Here is a 22,456-nt window from a genome sequence, read left to right as displayed (position 1 = left end):
TTTCCTACAATATTAGGAAATGTTTACGTTAAAATTTCTGAAATATTGAAGTGTTTATCATTTTAAATTTTCTTTTATGTTTGAGATTATCGTTATCAGTTTAAAGATTATCATAATGTTCACTTATCAGTTAAACAAATTGATAGTTCACTGCAGACAACTTAAAATAATTGAGCTTTGTGAGTCATCTTTTGTATACTTCTCATAGAAAAAGATGACTCACAAAGCTCAATTATTACTTTTCTTCAAGTGATAATTTGTTTTATTAACATAAACAGATAATAATTGAAATTAAAGAATAACTAGTTCTTATTCTAATAGACTTTCTAATTCATTCAATGTAAATACAATTTCATATCCTAAAATCAACATTAACCATTGCTTTTTAATGTAGATCATGTGACTGATAACTTCATAAAAATTGTATTGTATTTCTGTTATTTATATATAATAATATTCTAATTAAAAATTGTAAGTGCATGCACATACACAATCTTTCATCAGTAAAACTTAGATAATTCAAAGTTAAAAAGGTATTTCAAAATAAAAACTAATTCAGTGATTGGAAACTTTAGATATGTTTTCCCACATTCTGTGGCTTGCCCTCATTCTCAATCTCTCTCTTTTTAAAGCTAAAAGGAATTTTATTTTTAAATTAAGGCTACAAAACATGCTGGATACTGTAGTCTGGAATTTCCCAAACAACACTACCAGTGTTAGTGTATAAACACATGTTTTATTTCAATATTGCAAGTGATTTTTTAAAAAACTTCTCATAATTTTACTTCAAATTAATGAAACAAGCTCAGATTAAAGAGGAAATTTTTTGCATTACTTTTACATGAAATTCAAGGTCCAGAGAAAACATTTAAATTTTCCAAGTTCTAATGTATTAAAATGAAAAATAATAATAATAATAATATTATTATGATATTATTATTATATAAATCATAATAATAATATTATTATTATTATGAGTTTATATACATATACATACAATTGAATCTATTTACTTGAATTCAGAAAGAATTCAAAAAGTTCAAATTACCAAAACTTCAAATTATTCATTTTTGAAAATCAAACTTATTTTCTATAAGTTTCTAGCATTTGTCAGTATTTCACATTTTTTGTTGAAATTACATTTATATGTTTTCTTTATTTTCTTTTCTACTCCTTAAGAATCCTTTCTATTAGCTTAAAAAATTAAAGCAACTTTTTAAGCTAAAGATAAACTTGTACATGTTCCACACACTAAGACATTTTAAAAATATAGCTAAACAGCTTCACTCTTTAGACTCAATTATTGCATGACATATTTTGCCTCATGCCCAGGAGCAGAACATGTATCTGAAATGTATGAGACATATTGACTTCGGATTATCCAAATTTATACCGAAAAAATTTGACCTATTTTTTTTAAAACATTATTTCAAATACATTTTAAGGAGCATAATAGTGGATTTAAATTATGCAATAATTCAAATGAATCAGATTAAACTGTATGTATAAATTCCATATATATCTGTCATAATTACATTTGTTGATTTATGATTTGTTAACTTACTAACTTTGTATAATCATTAGAAATTTTACCAAGTTATTCATAATATATTACTTAGAACTGAAAAAATCTGAAAAAACATGCAAGCAACATATTGCATTCAAAAACTTTTTTAGCAATAAATACAAAAGTAAAACAAAATTATAATAAATAGCTTTACAATAAAATATATAAAACACTTTAAATTATATTGCTTTAAAATGATTTTAAGATTATAAAGAAAGAATATTAACTATATACAGTAAGTAATGAAAAGTCTGAAGTCAATTTTCTGATTCTGACATGCAAAATTTTCAAATATATATATAAAATAATTAATTTTGTTTAACAAACATAAATAAGGTTTCTCATTAACAGCAAGAAAAAAGTATTATGTTTGTTCAAACACATGAATAGTTGTTTTCTTTTGGGTGGGAAATTATACAGCTGATTATCACACAATCCATCTTTTCTTTAATTTTACAATTTAATTGAATTATTCATTTGCAGTTTATCTTTTTGAATGATACAGGGAAACACAAATATTCTATATAGTCTATAATAGAATGAAATTCCATTAACCCAGCATCTGGTATGCCAATGACCAAACCCGGCAACCTCAAGGTTGCTGGGTTATTGGTTATTCGGTAAAATTTTCATGTAAAAGCACTCAAAATGCATAGTTCGTAGAAAGGAGTGTGGGTTCTTTTTTAAAGATGTCAAATGATGAAAGGAATTTCTAATGAGGTTAACTCCGATCGACAGATGCCCGTCTAACCGCAATACAATGTTCCATGCAACTCTATCCATGATGGCTCTGCTGATAGAGTACAGTACCTGCCAGACATTTGGCAATGGGCATTACACAAGGCCAGAGACTATTTAGAGGGTGTGTAAAAACTTTAGTAAATATGACCCACTTCATACTATTTTATTCATTGCGATCAATAATTATGACCCGACCACTTTAATATCTTTTTAAAGGATATAAAATTAAAAAGTTTAGATTGCTGTGGTATTGATTTGCAAATAATTTTTTTTTTTTAACTTCAAGAACTAATTAAAACTTTGTATTAAACACAAGTTTTTGAAGAATTACTTAAAAAATATGAAACGTTATTCAATTTACTGTAATTTACATTATACTTTTTTCATTAAATAACTTTTAAAAAGTCTATATGTTAACTAAATTAAGTGAGTTTTGAATAATAAACATTGAATTTAATTTAAAAACTTAATTAAATAAAATTTCTTAAGTTTTTTAAACAAATTCAATGTCCTAATTCATTACATCTGTTTTCCAACAATACAGAAACAGATGTATGTAATTATAAAACATTAGGAATTAATTTGATTCTTAATAACTTGATTTAAAATATCTGCTGATAAAAGTATTAACAATTTTATTCTAAAACAAGTCCAGAATTTTTATTATTAAATTTTAAAATTCTAAAATACTGTCTGGATTGTGTGATATTCAAATATTTTATAAAATATAAAAGTAATAATATACCTAAAAGTGTTTTTAAAAATTTATTGATTTATTTTTAACAATAAAAAAATTACTACAACAATGAATAAAGAAAAGTTTAAAAAGATATTTGCAATAATTACATTATTATTGATATGAGTAGTTTAGAATGCAGATTTAAAGCAGGAATGTTTCTGATATTAGAAAATCTTAAATGAAATAATAATTTTATATCAAAGCAAAATAAAAGGATGAAAATGCAATCAGAGCATCCACATAAACTATCTTTACAATCTAGCATAACACATTGAAATTAATATACAACATACCAGATTTTCGAGGTTGTAAGGGTGATCCTATGGCAGAGATCATAGACAGGTTGGAGGGATGCAGAGAATTAGAAATACACAAACTTATCATGCATCAAAAACTTAATTTCATGCATAAATATTTATTATATATGCATATATAAAATTAAAAGCACAATATATATATCTAAGTTCTAAAGTCGTATTTATTATTAAATCTTTTTATGCTTGCCTTTAGCCTGTCTTCGTTTCTTACAATCAAAATCAAGTCTTCTGCCTTGCAGTTTTTTTCGATGATGCTGAAGAAATAATTTTATTTTTAATACAATCAAATTAATTTAATTTTAATCTTATGTTTAATTTACCATAACATCTTTCAAATCTTTCGACTGCAGGTGATGAAGTGGTTCCAGAAAATTTTGTTTCACATTATCTTCAAGGGCATATTTAATTTCTGCCATTTGCTTCAAGCCTTCTCCTGCTTCTATTAAACTTGTAGCTATAGTATAATAAATAAAGCATCTAAAACAGTAAATCGATGATTTCATAACATAAAAACAGCAAACTACAAACAAAGTATTTTCAATCTTATTACATGCTTTTATTAACTAATTATGGAGCTGAATACATTAAATAACTATCACTATTTGATAACATTTTAAAATTTGTCTTGGACTTTTATTTTATAAGATTTTAAAAATTAAAAGGTGAATATAATTAATCAGATCTTCCATGAATGTAAGTAAATTCTCTTAAATATCCAATTTATAAAGCTAACAGAAAAAGTACAAATGTGAATTACCATGATGCAGACACCTTGCTACCACATAGCATTTCATATATGAACTCTAACTTGTATTATTTTACTTCTACAATATATTTTATTATTTTATTTTCATTTTATTTAATTTTGTGTGTCTTTATTATGTATCATTTTCTGTTATATTTAAATTTATATATTCTATTTTATGTTAAAATTTTTATCTTGTATTCTTTTTGTTTGAACTTTTGTATTTCATAGTTCAGTAACTGAAGAAAACTGTTAATTTGGTCAAGAACATTTTTACATTATTAAACTTATTGAAATTTGTAAGGTTTAAATTTTTGCTTACAAGCATCTTTTCCTCAGGTTTTCCACTATACTTTCAAGAGAACACATGGCTGACATTGCCATGTGTTATATCGAAACAGAAAGCTATACCTACAGCAGTATTAAGCAGTACAGAAAACTAGTCCTAAAACTGTACAGGGCTAGGGTCAAGTGAGAGTATCTCATTCAATGCTGCCTTAACAAAGCCTTCCCATGTCAACTGACTATATTAGATTATTAGTTGGTTGTGACTTTCTGCTTCCTTGTCTAAGCCAGCTTTGTCTCAGGAAGGCCATAAGAATTGTATGACACTAGACATACACACTATTACATAAGCTGATAAGTTTTGAAGATACATTTCATACACAGGACTCTGACCTTTTGGCATTTGTAAATAAATGGGTTGTCAATTTGGCTCAACGGGCCTCCTCTTCTTTAAGATGGAATTATGAATGCAAGCTTAAATAATTTTCAGCATCAAAATAAGTGAATATAATTATTGAATTGTTTCATATACCCTATTTAAAATGACATTTTACCAACAAATATTTCTTAGATTATGCAATATTGTAAACTTACAAAATGCAGACTCTTCTCCTAAATCTTTTCCAAATTTAATCATTGTTTCACCAAGGATTCCTTCAGGTTGGGGATAAGCATGAACTTTAGCTCCACCTCTAAGTTTAGAGCTAACAGTCAATTTTGCTCGGGATGCTAGGAAATAAATTTTTAAAAACAATTACAAAATAGAAATTCAAAAAATTTTATATTTAGTATAATAAAAAGGTAAAACCAATAAAATAAATTATTTTAGTGCTAATTCTCATAATAAACAATATTCAAAAGAAACTAAAAATTCAATTTTTCAAAGACAGAATAAAATTATTGCTTTTTGAAAAAATTCAACATTTATCCATATTTTTCATAAATAAAAATAATAAATTCTCTTAACTGCACAACACCGAAAAGTAAATAAAAGTTACGACTCACCAACCAATTAACTGGTGTGAATAACGTTTAAGTGACGAACATTTTCATTACCCCTTCTGGGCACTTCTTCAGGTCAATTCTTAATTCAAATAGGCAGGATTTATTTTCGAATGTCAACAGCCAGCCTATTTGAATTAAGAATTGACCTGAAGAAGTGCCCAGAAGGGGTAATGAAAACATTTGTCACTTAAACATTATTCACACCAGTTAATTAGTAGGGAGTCATAAGTTTTAATAAATTCTCTTACTTCTTTCTTGATTTGTAAACCAAAACATTTGACACAATATTCTATGCCAAATTTCAATTGTCTAGAATCGTCATGACTAAATGAACAAGGCAAGTATTTGTAACATTATTTATTCACACTGTATATGCATTTCATATCACTATATTTAGTGATTCCTCTTGAGTATAACATCTAAAAGAAAATAATTGATACAATACTTTTTAAAAAAGGTACAGTAAAAATACAATTTGGTTTGTTACAGGGTAAAACATGATGCTTACAAGTATTTATGTAGCTAGCAGATGTGGCAATCCATAGTATCCAAATGCCTTGAAGATTAAACACTGGTAAAACACGGTGATGCTATGGTTTATCTAAAACAGCATCACCCATGTTTTACCAGTGTTTAATTGTCAAGGCATTCTGATATTACTGGATAGCCAAACCAACCAAATTGTATTTTTACTGTACCTTTTTTAAAAAGTATTGTATCAATTATTTTCTTTTAGATGTTATACTGAAGAAAAATCACTAAATGTAGTGATTTGAAATACATATATAACTACAATGCAAATAAATAATGTTACAAATACTTGCATTGTTAATTTATTCACTGTGATTCTAGACAATTGAATTTGGCATCGAGTATTGCACCAAATTTTTTTGGTTTATGAATCAAGAAAAAAGTAAGGGAATTGCTTATACTCCGAATCCCAGTAAAATAATTAAGAAAATAATAATAATTATAACAATTACTTTACTAACAAAAAAAAAAAACAATGCAATTATTTCATTATACTGTATATTTTCTTTACTGTACTGTATTATCTGTACTGTATATTTTCTTTCTGTAATTATACCCATGTTAAGCAAACCAAATCAAACTGTTAGGTTATTTTTATAGGACATTTTTAAGGCTATAATTTATAGCTCATAAATAATATGGCAGTTTGATTTGATTTGTTTAATGTGTAAATTTAGGTTGCAGCTTGGATTTGTTATATTTATGTGAAATATTGATAAATTATTACTAAACAATAAAACAAAGTTTATTTTATTCATTTAAAATGAATACATTGAGCTTGATTTCATTATTATTTATATTTACTGACAACTTTGGTTATTAGAAAAATAGAATTGTTTTCATACCAGATAGTTGTATCTCAAACATTAAAAGTCTTATGAAAGTAATTTGATATGACAGACATTGTATCTGCTGAACTAAAGATTACAGATAGTTTTACTATTATCATCTTTTTCTCCTTCTAATTTCATTTATTGAAAATTAATACTAAACAGTAAAAATAGAATGAAATTTGATGTTTTGAATCTGCGTAAAAATAATTGTTTTTATAATCGATGAAATTTATATTCTACAACAATCATGTATTAAATTTTCTTCATTTTATAAATAACTAATATATGTCTGATTGATTTTAAACAAGTTTTTTGTAATAAAGAAGTTTCTTAATGACTTGAAACCGTGTCACGCTTGATTCTTGTTAACTACGATACACAATATAGTGCTTTGACAATCACTTGGCTTTCTTCTCCCTTTTATTTAGTTGATATGTGCATACATAGTACAAAAAGAAAAAAATAGTAGTAGTAGTTTCTCCAAGTGTTCTGTATTCATAAATGCATATGTGAAAGTGTTTGTTTTGTAGTGTTATAATTTCAATTATTGAACATAAAGACAAAAAAATTAATAAAGTTTAGAATGGTACAAAAAATAAACCACAACTACATCATACTGTGCCATCATGATAAAATATGAAGATCAAACTATAACTTCTTTTTCCAGTTTGGACTCTCCACCCTATGGTCAGTAAGAATTTTTTCTTCAAATCCATCATGGAGTTGACCAGGCATACAATGGGACAACTGGGTGGTGAGGGACAGACCACTCAAACAGTTTCTTAAGTTTTGTCCCACCTGATTTCAATCCAGGGATCCCAGAGTGGTAGGCTGATACCTTAACTACCTCAGCCATCTGGTAAGCCAAACAACAATTTAATGTCTGTCATTTACCCTGTGATATAGAATGGAATGCTGCTTTCTATAACAGTGGTGCCTACAGCTCCTGAGTCAAATCCTGCTGCAAACATATTTGACGTATCACTTATAAATGATAAAAATAGGCTTACTTTGCATATATTTGGAATATATGAAATATTTGTGGCCTATCTATCTATACCATAAGTCTACTTATGACTTATGCACACTTTAACCTGCAATCAAAAAGTTTGGGCACCACTGGTCTATAAAATCTGTATAATAATGTTATTTAATCTGTTTGCATTTAATGTTTTATTATAATTTTATATATATAATTTCTAAGTGTAACTAATTATAAATTCTATTAAAAATTACTAAACAATTATAATTAGAAAACTGTTAGAGAAGTCAACAAATGGTTTGATTGGTATGAAATATTTATTTCTAGTGTCGATTGATACAAAAATTGTCCATTTTTCATTAGTTAAGTAGGAATGTTTAATTTGTATTTTGAAAAAATAATTTTATCATTTGGCATGATATAAAGATTATACAGGAAATAGACTTTGCAGCAGAAATATGCAATTAAATTCGAAAATACTAGCTAATGAATTTGAATGGAGATAGAAATCCTTTTAATACTGTAAAAACAACTTTTTGATTTTAAACATGAGCAAGGAAAAAAAATAGGACTTTTTAAATATAAAGTTAATTTTAGAAAATTAGTTAATAATGAATAATAAATGGTGCTGAGATTAGTGTCATTGTTTTTGTGTCACCTACTCATTTTTTATATAGACATAATAGATTTAGATAATTTTTCAGAAGTATACAAAATAATTCATATGAAATTTTAAAATTTCTTTAAATTAATTAAATGTATAAATAATTACTTGGGTTGGGTTGAAGATATTCTTTTGTTTTCACAATTAATTCTTCGACCAGTTCATTTGTAAGATCTGTTTTCTATTAAGAAAATAATTTCATATTAAAAAGGTTTAATATTTGGAAGTAAATACTAATAAAAAAAATAGAGCTGAAATTTTATATATACCCTTTCCATTTCCATATATTCATCAGTGAATTTTGTGCCTTCTGCTCCTCCAATCTTCTCACTCATATACTGAAATAGAAGTATTTTAATTTCAATAATAAATATAACATTTAGTAATAAATTTTCATTAATAATAAAATTATTATTTAAAATTAGAATTAAATTTAAAATTTAATTACCATCTGATGACATTCTACAAATGAATTTAAAATTATTATTTTGGTGTTGATGGAGAGTATACTAAACAGCATATATACCAGTCCCTAGTACTATCTATCAATGAAGTAAACCTAGAAGTGATGATAAGTTAAGGTTCAGCACAACACCATTCACAATGTGCTGAAGTATCAAAAGTCTCTATGAAGTAGGTACTGAGATAACTTACTCCTGAGCCGAAAGTCTCTCTGTTGAGTGGACATCTATAATTTGCTTCTCCAAAATTTCTAAATTAAAGGTGATAGATTTCTCTAATGTACAGTCACTAGTGACAAATGTTGGATCCATTATTTCCAACTTCAGATAAAGTGAGCAAGCAAGGAGTAAGCAACATCCTTTGCAACAATACCAAAGAAGTTCCATGTCACACCGTTGGCCAGAAAATCTATGCTCATATTCTTTTGGGACCACAAAGGCCCTAATTTTGGAGCAGCATTTTCCCAGCGAGACTACTGTCACCAGCAAATCAAATTGTCATCTCCTTGAAATTATTTGAAATCTACAATCAGAACTAAACATGACTTACTCAGTTCAGATATGTTACTACAGCCGCTTAACAAGCACCTCACATAACGAGTGTTTCGCATAGCAAGCAATATAAATTGTGAAAAAATGACTCGCTTAACAAGCAATGTTTTGCATAATGAGTGGGCAGGAGAGAGGAAGTCCCAGATTTTGTGGATGCTAGATCAATCTGAGTTTTGCACTCATTCCACTAGCATCTTAGTGTTGCTTGTGATCACATTTTTCCTAACTTATGTTCAGACATATTACATATAATCATCAACAACCATAGCCTGTTATATAATAAACACACCAAATGATATGCCAAATTCTTGGGCTATGTAAAGGCTATAATTAAATATTAGAAAATAATTAATTATAGCCTTTATATAGCCCAAGAATTTGGTATATCATTTGCCATATTTATCAGACATATTATCTGTGATTTTTTTTATTTTCTATAAATCAAATTCGCATTCCAGGTTGGTTCATTCCATGCTAGAAGAAAAGCTAAGATGATTCACACTTCTTAACAATTTTTATTGTATAATTTTCTTTGAATAAACAGTATACATAAAATATTTGAGTATTTTTTCAGCGTGGAATGTATTATCGTATTTTATATTAATTTATATGGAAAAAACTGTTTTGCTTAACGAGTGTTTCGCATTACAAGTAAGACTCTGGAAGTAATTATGTTTGTTAAGCAAGGTTCCAATGTATTATTAAAGTATTAGAAAAATCTGAATATATATATATAAGTAGGAACTTAAAAAATTTTCAAATTTTATTTATTCTGGTATTAAAATACAATCTGTTAACAAGTTTATTATTTAATTCTAAACTTAACTTTATTATATATTCTTTAAATATAAGAGAGTTATCATGTTACACATAAAAATAACAAAAAATTGAGAAAAGATTTGCCTAATGTTCCTTTTATGAATGTAATATGATAATTATATAACATTATGCATTAAAAAAATCAATGTATACTGCAGTAGAAAAACTGTTATTTCATACAACAGTAATGATATATGAAATTTATAAGTACTTTAAATAAAAGACTACATACATTATTCATGAACTACAGATGAAAAAAAAAAACCACTAAAATGAAATATTTATGCATATTAAATGAATTTTTTAAAGTTTAATACAAAATGTATGGATGTTCCCAGTGAGATATATGTTGACTGCCATATTACATATTGTTATACACATTTAACATATCTAATACATTAAAGAATGAATTTATATCATTGAATACATTGCATTTATTTATTTCTTCTTAAATATGTAAATGATAACTGCTATCATTAATGAAACCAATGAAAATTCTGAGAATACCACTGGTTCTATAAAATACTATCAATTCAGATGCTTTATGAAACAATCAGATAAATATGGTTTATATAAAAAAAAAATAATAATAAATGAATTTCTTTTCTCTTGGATTTGAATTCATAAAATATTGAAGTATATAACGTAATATTTAAAGAAAAAAAGTCTATTATGGAATTTCATATATATGCATCTTATACTTGTATAATCATTCTTATTTAGCTCAAAACAAACACAAAATTGAAGATATAAAAAAAAAAAATCCCATTTAAATATGTATCCTATATACATATGAGTAAGTAAAAATTATATAATTTTTAATCATTTATTATCTGATCGAAAACTAAATATATGTGGAAAACAAAATATATGTTTTTATTATTCCTTCCATGTGGTATTAACAAATGTTTCAGTAAATGTAGAATTATTTATAATTGATTTTTTCAAACAAATCATCATTTGCATTGATTATATATTTATTATATAACAACAACAAAACTGACAGTATAATAACTATTTACATTGTTAATTTTGCTGAATAATCCATAGAAAGCTTATAATCATTTTTATACTCTAAGATGAAAATTTCAAAATTCTAAATTATAGTAACATATTTTTTACAATAATGTTTATACATAAAATTCCAAAAATGTCAAGGAAGAAATAAAAATCTATATAAAGAAAAGTATCAATTAAACAAAGGAAATGTCTTAAACTTTCTTCTTTGTAAAGCCAAACAATTAGCCTGATTATCAGGCTATATTAAGGCTGATTTTAATAATTAAATATAAACTAACCTTTCAAAACCTTTGTATTTCCAGTAAGTTACAATGTTTACTTGAGTGAACAAACGTTTTCGAATCTCCACCAAGATCTGCTTCAGGTTTGATGGTGTTCCAACCTTGGAATGCCAGGAATTTGAATTTTAAAAACCAATTAAATTCGAGTATTCGAACTTTAATACACAATATTTCAAATATCTATGTCATACTGTGATATATAGGGCCACAGTCCTCATACTAATGTTTTGGCTAGAAACTATGTGAATAAAATGCCATTAATGTTGGGGATCTTTCTCATATGCAAATTGCCATGCATATGATATTGTGTTGCTGTCCTTGTAGTTTATGCAGTTCCCTGTTCTGTTAGCTTTATATATTTCTAGTTTTTCAAGAGTCCTTATGTGATCAGTTTGGAATGATTTCATTATGAGAACAGCGTTGTCCAACTCCGCATATATATCTGGGTCTGTCTGATGCATATGTTGCCCAGTGCTGTGATGTATTTACCCTTATCTGTCATATTTATGTTCTTTTAGTCTTTTTTGTAACAATCTTTTGTCGATCCTATGTACACAAACATTTTATCTAACGCTGCAACAACAACATTTATATAAAAAAAAAATTTGATTTTCTAATTCTATGATATACTGTAACATTAAAAACTGATATTAACAAAAGTTATATCAGGTAACCAAAAATGTCTACACAGTTTCTGAGGGTTAGTTAGATATTTTGGAAAAACCTGCATCTTGTTGGGAAATAATTATTGTGTTGGTGCATACTTTCCCGAATAAAATATCTTTAACTTTTATGTATAGTTTAATTTTACCCTCAAAAACTGCATGACGTTTTCAGCTATCTGATACTTAAAAATACATGAGAATGAAATTTAGTCTCATGCTATGTTCTAAACAATTCATTGTGTTCATATTGAAATTTATAAGATGATAAAAAGTTTGAAGTTTATGCTTCCAAATTTGAGATTATTTCCTCCTAGATAAAACTTTTCTGTGTGTAAATTATTTACTTTTTCCACAGAAACATCTATCAGAAACATTGTATTATTTTAATATGCTTTAACTACAATGTAAAATTTCCTACAATACTTCCTACTTTGTATTTACGTTATCATTATTTTAAAAATTTTAATGATAAATATTAACAATTAAAAGAATATTATATCATATTTCGAAAAAATATTTTGTTTTACACAATAAATATTTATGATATAGAATATTAGTATCATTTTTATTTTATAAAAATATTTTAAAATAAAGTCACACCAACTGCCATGTAAGATCGGTATGGCTTTATACTAATGAATCAGGTTTTGAGAGATGTTTATGTAAATATTTTAAAACATGTAACCAAAAAAATCGGATAGAATTGTGTTAAAGAAAATCTCTAGCAGAGCAAATAATGAATGAACAACAAATGACACACACAACATGCTGTGTTCATTGTACAAGACTCGCAGTCCTCTATTTAGTAAAGTTTCCAGTTCTTACAATACAATAAACTGGATCAAATGTATGTCTGTATATTGCTGACCAATGATAAAATACAAGAAAATAAAAATAAAACTTTGATTAACACTTCATTATGATAATCATTCATAATTATCACTTTAACAAATTGTAGTAAAAGTCACATATAAAGAGCATATTAAAATTTGAAATAATTATATATAAAACACAATTTTAATTAAATCTATCATCATTAATTTAAAAAGTTGTATTTGTTTTTATAATTAATACATAAAAATTGACAAATAGATTTTTACCTGATTAGCTTTATTAATTTGTTTCCTTAATCCAGCAAATGCCATGTTTAACTACTTTTTATTTTTGATTATAGAAGAAATTCAATCTAATTTTAATATTTAGGTGTTCCTATGGAGTGCTGAAATAGAAAAAAGTTTAGAATAAATAAATGTAATAATTCTTAACTATTATTAGGAAATTTATTAAAGTAATATTATCGTCATCAATTGTAACTTTTGCCAAATCAATTTCTGAATATAATAAACCTTTCCAAGTTTTTACTGTCTTTTCCCTTCTTCAAAAGAAAAAACTGAGTAAATAAATTAGAAAATTTTAATAATATTTTAAAGTATATATTAAATAAAGGATTTTATTGCAAAAATTGATAAATATTTCATTAAAGTTAGAAATATTTAACAATGCAGTAACTACTTTTAATATTAATTATGCTAAAGTTTAGCTTAACAGACTACTAACTGTAACCTTTGTAAGTGAATAATTAACACTACAGTGTACAGGCATTACAATCACAATTTATAATTAACATGTACTCGTTAGTACTTTTGACAGTTTACAGCCACCATCCTCAGGCAAAAAAGAAAAAGAAATCCTTTCTTTTTCACCTTTTGCAGTTCAAAACAAAAATTAGCAATCATTGTGAGTGGACTCATGTGGTGCATTAAGCATTGTTAATAGAAGTTTTGGTTATGATACTCAACAGACATCAATTCTAATGTGCTTTACTGGTAATAAATGTTTAATTTAAATCCTCTTTTAATGTTTAAAATACCTTCACGATGATGATATGATACAGAATTTAAATGAATGGTTATTGTATATGCAAAATAACTGCAAACAGCAGCTAAGCATTATCTCTTTCGGACATTTATATTGTTTTTCTGTTAAATTTTTTATTATTTTAAGTTTTATTAAGTTGTTTTTCAACAAAACTTAATAAAACTGGATATATAAATTTTTTTCCTTCATAAAAAGAAACCTTAAAATTTTATTTCAAAATTACATGTTTTAGAATTAATGGCACCTTTAAATTGAAGAAATATGGTAACATTACACTTTGATCTGCTAAGCAGTAAATGTTTTCTTTGCATGTCATATTTATATTTATAATAAATACAAGTACTGAAGAATTTATTGGAACAACTTCCATTATTATTATTATTATTTCTATTTTTATAAAACACCAGCTAAATCTTTATATGTTATAAAATAATAAATATCCCAATTCAATTCAAAAATAAATTTTGAATTGAATTGAAGTAAATTTATTACATATGGCAATATTATTACATTCCAATTAAACTTAACTAAAAACTGTTTAGTGGTTTCGTGAGAAGTTTCTGAAATACCAAAAACATCATCATCAAGTAAACAAAAAAAGAAATTATTTAATCAGTTTTTAAATCAATTTAAATCACATTTTACATAATTAAAATACAAGAGTTATAACATTCATTATTAATTTAAGATATAAATTTAGATAGCCAGATAAGGAAGACAATGTGACAGTTTAATAACAACGTCACAGCAATTAATTACAAGCTTCATTTGGGACGTACTGTCTGTTTCCAATTTAATTAGTCTACATTCATTTGTTTATAACTAATGTTATCTTTTTGAATTAAAGAAAACTTATAAAGTAAATGATTTATATTTTCTTTTAAAAAGAACAAAAATAATGAATAAAAGAATATATCAATAAAAAATTTTGAAAATATATAGCAAACCATAAATAAGATAAAACTGTCTGCTGATGTTAAAATAGAGAAAATTTGACTGAAAGTAGTTCTAACGGTTCAAATCACTTTAGTTACAATAGAATATCTTCGAGAACAATTGCCAATTTTAGAACAAATGGATCAAGTTCGTATAAATTACAAATTTTAAAATTATTTAAAAATTTGTAAAATATTTTAAGCAAGCAGTATAGATGTTTTTATGATATACATCAATTTATATTTCCCAAAGATACATGCAATTTTATATTAGCTACAGACTATTACTATATATATAGTAATAGATCTGTAAGATAACAATAAATATATATAGTAATATAGTAGTATAATATAAAGCTGCATGTATTTTATGGTCTAATAGTTTGCAATATATTCTTTCAAAATAGTGTATTTATTAATAAAGATATCATTTTGAAAGCATAATTTACAAAACAATGTATTTTCTCCTAACTTAAATTTATAAATAAACTTATTTTTTAAACTTCAAAATGTGATAAGAAATGAACTACAACCTAAAATGGTTTTGTTTACACATCTCTATTGCAATGTATCATAAGAATAGATACAAACTTATAAAATATAATTATTAATAATTTAACAACATTGAATTTACTTTTGAAAGTAAATTTTTTATAATAAACTATTAATGAGAGAATATTAAACTTACAAACAGTATATTTATATGACGAATATTAAAACTAATATGAGCACACATTACATTTATTACTTCTTCACCTGAATTAATTTTTATTAAAACATTTATTCTGTAATATCATGTATATAATTCAAGGAAATCATTACAAATACCTCATTTATAAAATATTAAATAATTTTAATGTATGATTCATTGTAACTTGCTATTTTTTATAGGATAGTATACCTTCTGTCATTGTATCTAACAACAAAAAATTTCACATCAAATGTTGATAGTTAAGTGTGGTCCATTTAGAAATTAATGGAGTGAACAGGTATGTTATTCTCATGCAATGGACAGAAAATGATATAGAATCATTTGGTCTTTCATTACATGACTGTGCTATAAATATTATATACAGTGTTTATTTTATCTAATATATCTTATAATATAAAAAAAACAAACAGTTTTCCTGTGATGAAGTGTTTCCAGCTGTTTAACAATTGTAAAATACTAATCAACATAATCAAGATGATCATTTATATTTCAATAAATATTGAAAATATACACTATAATTTAATTTACAAAAAAAACATTTCCTCTTTTAGACTCAGAAACTGTTTTTGGAAAAATATTTAGGTTCTTTTAGAGAAATTTGTTATTGTAATAAATGTCAATATAAAAAAAACTCGCCTCAAATTATGCAGCAATTATTATTTAATGAATAAGAGTGTTTTTGATTTGTTTGATAGGCCTTCATCAGTTGTTGAATATCTAATAGTTTTGAATATATTTATATTTTATTTATTTATTTTACATTAAATTTTGAAAATGCCATCGGGCGATTGATTTCCATCCCAGTACATAACAAGCCCAAAAGTAGTTTAAAAAAAAAAAACATAAAGCAATAACATGACATACAAAATTTTTACACTTTTTACATTTTTTTTATATTTCTCTGCTATATATGTATATATAGCAGAGAAATATAAAAAAATACAGATAATGTACAGTACATTCATTAAAATACACATAATCAGCAGTATAGTTAATAAAAAGTGTAATTGTAAAAATGTAAAAAGCAAAAAAGTGGGGATAAAAGATAAAATAGTAAAGAAAAAATTAAAAAGAAAAATAATAATTAAGACATTATAATACTCTCAAATCTTTTTTCTTATATATATATATATATATATAAGAAAAAAGATTTAAGAGTTAAGTAAAACATGTTGACACACTCACTTATAATAAGCAAATTTTTCATGGAGTAGACATTCCATTGGGCCCATGTTATCAGCTATTCAATAAAAGAAAGATCTACATGACAACAAATGGAAATGAGGGGCATGTATACACAGTGTTATGAATGTTTCTTCCAGGGATTCTTAAATTTAAAATTTTTAATAAATTTAATTCTCTTGAAAAAATCTGGAAGTCTTACTCTAGCAACATTTGGGTTATTGATTTACAGTAGGTTACTAAGCTTATTTAGAAGTAGGTAAAGTTTATAGAGTTCTCTTACTATTTCAGCAAGAGGGGACACCCATGGACCACATGGGGAGACAATATTAAATTTAATTTTGAATTGTATATATTCTATTCATCTTTAAGATATGAATATAACAAAATAAAACTAAACATAAAACAAAATAATTGCTGGAGTAATTTAAGGTGCAAGTTTATCATCCTGATGTTCTCCACTTTTAGTATTTTCATTATTGTAATAAATGAATCTCAGTTTATCCTCAGAAGAGTATAGCCCATATATATATTATAATGTTAACTAAAAAATATATAATGTGTTTACAGTACTTAGTATCTTGAAAGCAAGGAAAACTTGTAATGTGATAAACATTTTGGTGTCACATCACTACAAAATTTTGTAGCGATCTGAAACTGAGAAACTTTTCAGGAAACAAATTTGTTTCCCTGAAAACATTATCAAATTAAAAATTTTAAATACGAAGGCTATTTTTTAAATAAGGTCCGTTTTTTAATAAGAAGAAAAATACTATAAATATCGTTAAAATATATTTTTTTCCATATTCTACATACTTTTATCTACTTTTCTACATAATTTCCATTTTGTTTAAACATTTGTCATACCGCTCAACAATTTTTTAAATTCCGACTTCAAAGAAATCTGCCGCCTGTCAAGAAGCCCAATCCACGACTGCAGTTTTCACTTCTTCTTCGTCGTTGAAATGTTGACCACCAAGGAACTCCTTTAAGTATCGAAACAAGTGAAAATCACTGGGTGCAAGGTCTGGACTGTGTGGATGATCGTATAGTCAAAAACGATAAAGCACTGTCCAATTTTTTTGTTTTGTGATCGTCAGAAAGCAATCTTGGAACCCACCGAGAACACAATTTTCGATAATTCGGTTTCTCAGAAACAATGGTATACAAAACTGATCTTGAAATCTGTGGAAATACAATTGATAACATTGAAATCGTGAATCGTCGGTCCTCTTGAATTTTGTTATCCACATCACGAATCAAATCTTCAGAAATCAGAGAAGGTCGGCCAGGGCGTGGCTCATCGTGCACATTAACTCGCCCATCCTTGAACATTCTTACCCATTTTCGAACATTCACTCATAGCATTATCACCGTAAACTTCACAAATCTGATGGTGAATTTCCGCTTCTGCCAAGTTTCTTGCATTCAAGAATCGAATAACAGATCGTATCTCACAGTCGGCGGGAGACTCAATTTTCTTAAACATTTTAAACTTCTACAGCTCAGCATACAGACAGACGATATGGCTGCAAATGGAGTCAAAACGTGCGCCAAGCTTGCTCGGAGCAGAAGCGCATGCGTACTGCCGTGATTGCGCACTATTCTCACTTTCATTCACAAACGGACCTTATTTAAAAAATAGCCCTCGTATATTATTGTACATAGTAATTTTAATGTATTACTTAAAAAATAATCATCAATAGAAAAAAATATCATTAACAAAATCTTTCAAGAAAACATTTATTCAATATTAAAATTCACACATTAAAATTTTTAAAATTGTATCAATAATTTCTTTTTATCATACTATGCTTGCATGAGTAAGAGTTTTTCAAAGTTAGTTAACCACTGACAAAAATGTAAAGAATTTATTTAAATTTCATAAAAATTTAATATAATTTCTTTTTGAAGAATGAAACACTTATTATTATTTTCAAATATGTCCTTTTAATAATTATGTTAAATATACTTATAGTCAAAACTGTTATTTAATTTAAATAATTGCTCCATTAAAAAAAAACCTTCAAAAATGTTAATTTTTATTGAATTTTATTAGTTTGGAAATATTCATAATATTCAACCAAGCACATGTACAGTACAGTACCTGTAGTTCCTCTTGTAATGAGCTGGATTACTGTCATAAGGATAATTATGGTACATGTGCTTGGACAAGTGGCCAGTGGTGCAAAGCTACCATCTATAAGATTATAACTGAATGCCTCTAAGTCAGAATCCCCTATTCATAATGTTCACACATTTTATGTAATTCTGAGATTCTATTTCAGTCTTTCCATATGACACTAAGTAGGTTATGTCTACTTCTAAGTTTTGAGTGTTTTTCCTGAATGGCAACAACGAGGTCTCATATGTGAGACTAGGGGTGAGAAGATGAAAGTAGGATGGACATATGTGAGGAATGAAGCAGGAAAAGATGAGATTTGGTTAGAATTGATTCACTCAACACAATTTACTACACTTAAACATTTATTAAATGACACAAAAGTTGGTATAACACATTACACAGGGTATTTGCATTTTGCGGAGTGAGCGAGATTACAAATTTTCAGTACCTCACAAAATCAGAAGTAGAATCTCTGTTGAGGATCTTTGGAATGTGGTCCTTCAGTTAGCTGTTAGGAGAGAAGTAGGAGGGATGACGAGGATGAGAGCACAGAAAGAACACGAATCCAAAAGAGGCACACAAGCACAGTGATCAGAACATTTGAAAAAACAGGCAACAACTGACTGGAATTGGTCGTTCCTCATCATATTCAAAGCAGCAAATACCTTAGAGATGACCAAGAGTCGCAGGAAAGGTGTCACTACCAACTCTGAGAAAGTATAAGTTGATACTCTCTAGAGTCAGAAAGTTGACATTTATTAGCTTTTGATGAGATCATCCTTGAGTTGTTTTCCTTTTACTTGTTCAATTCTCACAATCATCAGAAAATAAATTTTTTGTTTTGTTCAAACCCAAGATTAAACACATTTTACATAATATATCTAATAATAAATGAAATTTATTTCTGTTAGTAAGAAAAATATATTTATTACAAAACTAATCTTTAAAAACAAAAACTCCCCAATTCTTAGATTTAAAGCAATCTAAAATATCTACAAAACTGTGAAAACTGGAATTTTGTACAGAATGTAAATAAAGCTGCTTTCATCAGGAAGCAAAATTTAATTATACTAAAATATCTAACCAATTCAAGATAGATACATAATGTAAAAACACAATGTCTTACTGTTGTTAATTTCTAATTATTAAAACTAAACAATGATAAAAATATGAACGTGTTTGACTTTGTTTAATTGAATACCAATTTATTTCTTTTAAATGTCTTATAATAAGTTACACTACATTAAATTAGCATAGATTCAAAAATATATCATCATAATTCATATCATTATTTAATGATATTAAAATCAAAAGATTGCTTAAGCATTTCTTTTCATAAACAATTAATGTATATTTTAACTGATATAAAACTTAATTATTTAAATAATTTATAAATCACTTAATGTTTAAAAAAGTTTTGAAACAGACTAAATCTAATGTAAAATTTATTTGACAGCACTATGATATAATCTTCATATTAATTTTTTTATAATACAAATTACTTAATCTTTACACAATATAATGATTTGTTTTCAGATTTATAACTGAATTATCATAAAATAGTTTGATTTAGAAATTAGATTTATGTGTAAATCAATTAGGAGTTAAATATTATTATTAATAATAAGCCTAAAGAATACTAAAGAATAGCTTAATATTTTAGTTTAATAATAGCATGATTCTTTAACATATTATTAGTGAATTCAATTTTGCTATGAAATAATAATCAGTTGTTAAGTTATATATAAGCAGATACAGAAATTATTAAAATATATTTTTCAGGAAAAATATAGTATGATAATATCTACACTATAATATTACTACAGTTAAAACTCTATCATAAAAGCATTGAAACAAAAACAGATCCATAAAATTTTATCTGTAGCAGCTTATTTTTATATTTTTTCATGTTATATATTGCAAACTCTGTCATAACATTACATTAAAAATGGACATGGTTCTCATTTAACTTATCTTTAGAATAATCAAAATAATAATATATAATTATTTTATATCTTTAGGTAAGTAAATCTATTCATATTTTGCATTAAAAAAATAATTTTTATTGTTCTCCTTTGATTTTAAATATGTAAATCCAAAAATAATTATAATAAATATTTTTATTATTTATTTCTTTATTAACAAAAGATTTAAATGTCAAATATAATTATACCCATTGAAAACTTGAAAGCATTTCAACTCTATATATTTATAAATGCATCTTCAGAAGTAATTATTCTGTCATTATCTTTGAATAAAAAAAACACTATTAAAAAACACTGGTGACTAATTTAAAACCAAGTGTATCCTTATATTAAAAACATATCTTTTATTTAACAACAAAAAACTAATCCTCAAAATATATTTTAACAGAATATAAAGTTTGATAAAACATTAATTTTTATTAACCTACAGATCACTATTTCTATAGACAGTAATTCATTATTAAAAATTAAATAATTTGATAAATTCATTACTCATTTTAAAAACAACAGAGTAACCTGAATAAAATTAATTATATTTACATATTAATAAAATTATTTAAAATAATATTCTCATAAAAGAGATTAAGGAGGGGGTGAAATCACAAAATCTGTTTTCTTTCTTTCTTCATACATTTCTGTATTTTTACCATCAAATCTTGATTTTCTATTACCCTGTAGAAAACTACCTATTCAGAAACATCTCTAACAAGTAAAAAAGAAGATAAAGTAACTATTATATACAAGTCTAACAAAGATAAAAAGCAGCATTGAACTGGAAGCTTAATATACTGTTTAAATTGATCTTAGAGCACATCAATCAATAAGAGGAAAAATGAGCTCTTGAAGATTTATAGATCTGACAGAGGAAAAAAAAATTACTTTTGATAGAATTTTTAAAATATTTTTTTTTAGTAGAAACAAGGAATCTTCTGGCAGAAACAATTTTATCAATATCAGATTAATTTTTTGCAATATATATGTTTTTAAAATAGATGTTAATATCATCATCTTCAAGCTTAGGGCCATGGGCCACATTAGGGTCTCCCGGGCCACATGTGCCCTGTGGGCCATGTGTTTTACACCACTGCTCTAAAGATTTATACAAAGGTTAATAAGTAATTTTTTTATTATTGATGAACCATAATAATAAATTGTTATATTGTAATATCTAATGTAACATGAATAAATAATTTATCACTAAATTACAGTACACACTTATAGTATTAATAATTGATTAAAATGAACTATTTATGATCTTAAATTTAAAGTCTGTTTTTCTATTAGTAATTACTGTGATTAAAAATAAATTATTAATCAGATTAGATAAATATATTTTCTTATTTTGTAATTAAAATAGATTTAATTATATATAATAGCCTCTATCATATTTTCTCTATATTAAAAAGAAAAAGAAAAAATATAGGAATTCTGA

The 22,456-nt window shown here is 25.8% G+C and overlaps 1 protein-coding gene across 11 annotated transcripts in view; it reads right to left on the bottom strand.

Moving 5' to 3' along the window:
- EndoA (endophilin-A) overlaps window positions 1–22,456 on the bottom strand; it is a 77,466-nt gene that overhangs the window by 11,180 nt on the left and 43,830 nt on the right. For 10 of the 11 annotated variants that reach the window (XR_010881811.1, XM_067278361.1, XM_067278362.1 and 7 more), the window contains exons 2-8: window positions 13,308–13,426; window positions 8,679–8,747; window positions 8,518–8,590; window positions 4,989–5,123; window positions 3,685–3,818; window positions 3,552–3,618; window positions 3,341–3,367 (exon numbers count right to left, since the gene is read on the bottom strand). Coding sequence is in view for 10 of the 11 variants with exons in the window: in XM_067278361.1 (XP_067134462.1) it covers window positions 3,341–3,367; window positions 3,552–3,618; window positions 3,685–3,818; window positions 4,989–5,123; window positions 8,518–8,590; window positions 8,679–8,747; window positions 13,308–13,352 (550 nt within the window). In the remaining variant the exon portion in view is untranslated. The remainder of the gene's footprint in view (window positions 1–3,340; window positions 3,368–3,551; window positions 3,619–3,684; window positions 3,819–4,988; window positions 5,124–8,517; window positions 8,591–8,678; window positions 8,748–13,307; window positions 13,427–22,456) is intronic. The other variant, XM_067278364.1, reaches the window with a different exon arrangement.

Source organism: Centruroides vittatus, unplaced genomic scaffold, assembly GCF_030686945.1.
Source record: "Centruroides vittatus isolate TY-2023 unplaced genomic scaffold, ASM3068694v2 contig_799, whole genome shotgun sequence".
NCBI classification, from domain to species: Eukaryota; Metazoa; Arthropoda; class Arachnida; order Scorpiones; family Buthidae; genus Centruroides; species Centruroides vittatus.
Note: the sequence above shows the minus strand (reverse complement) of the source record. Positions and strands in the feature narration are given on the sequence as shown.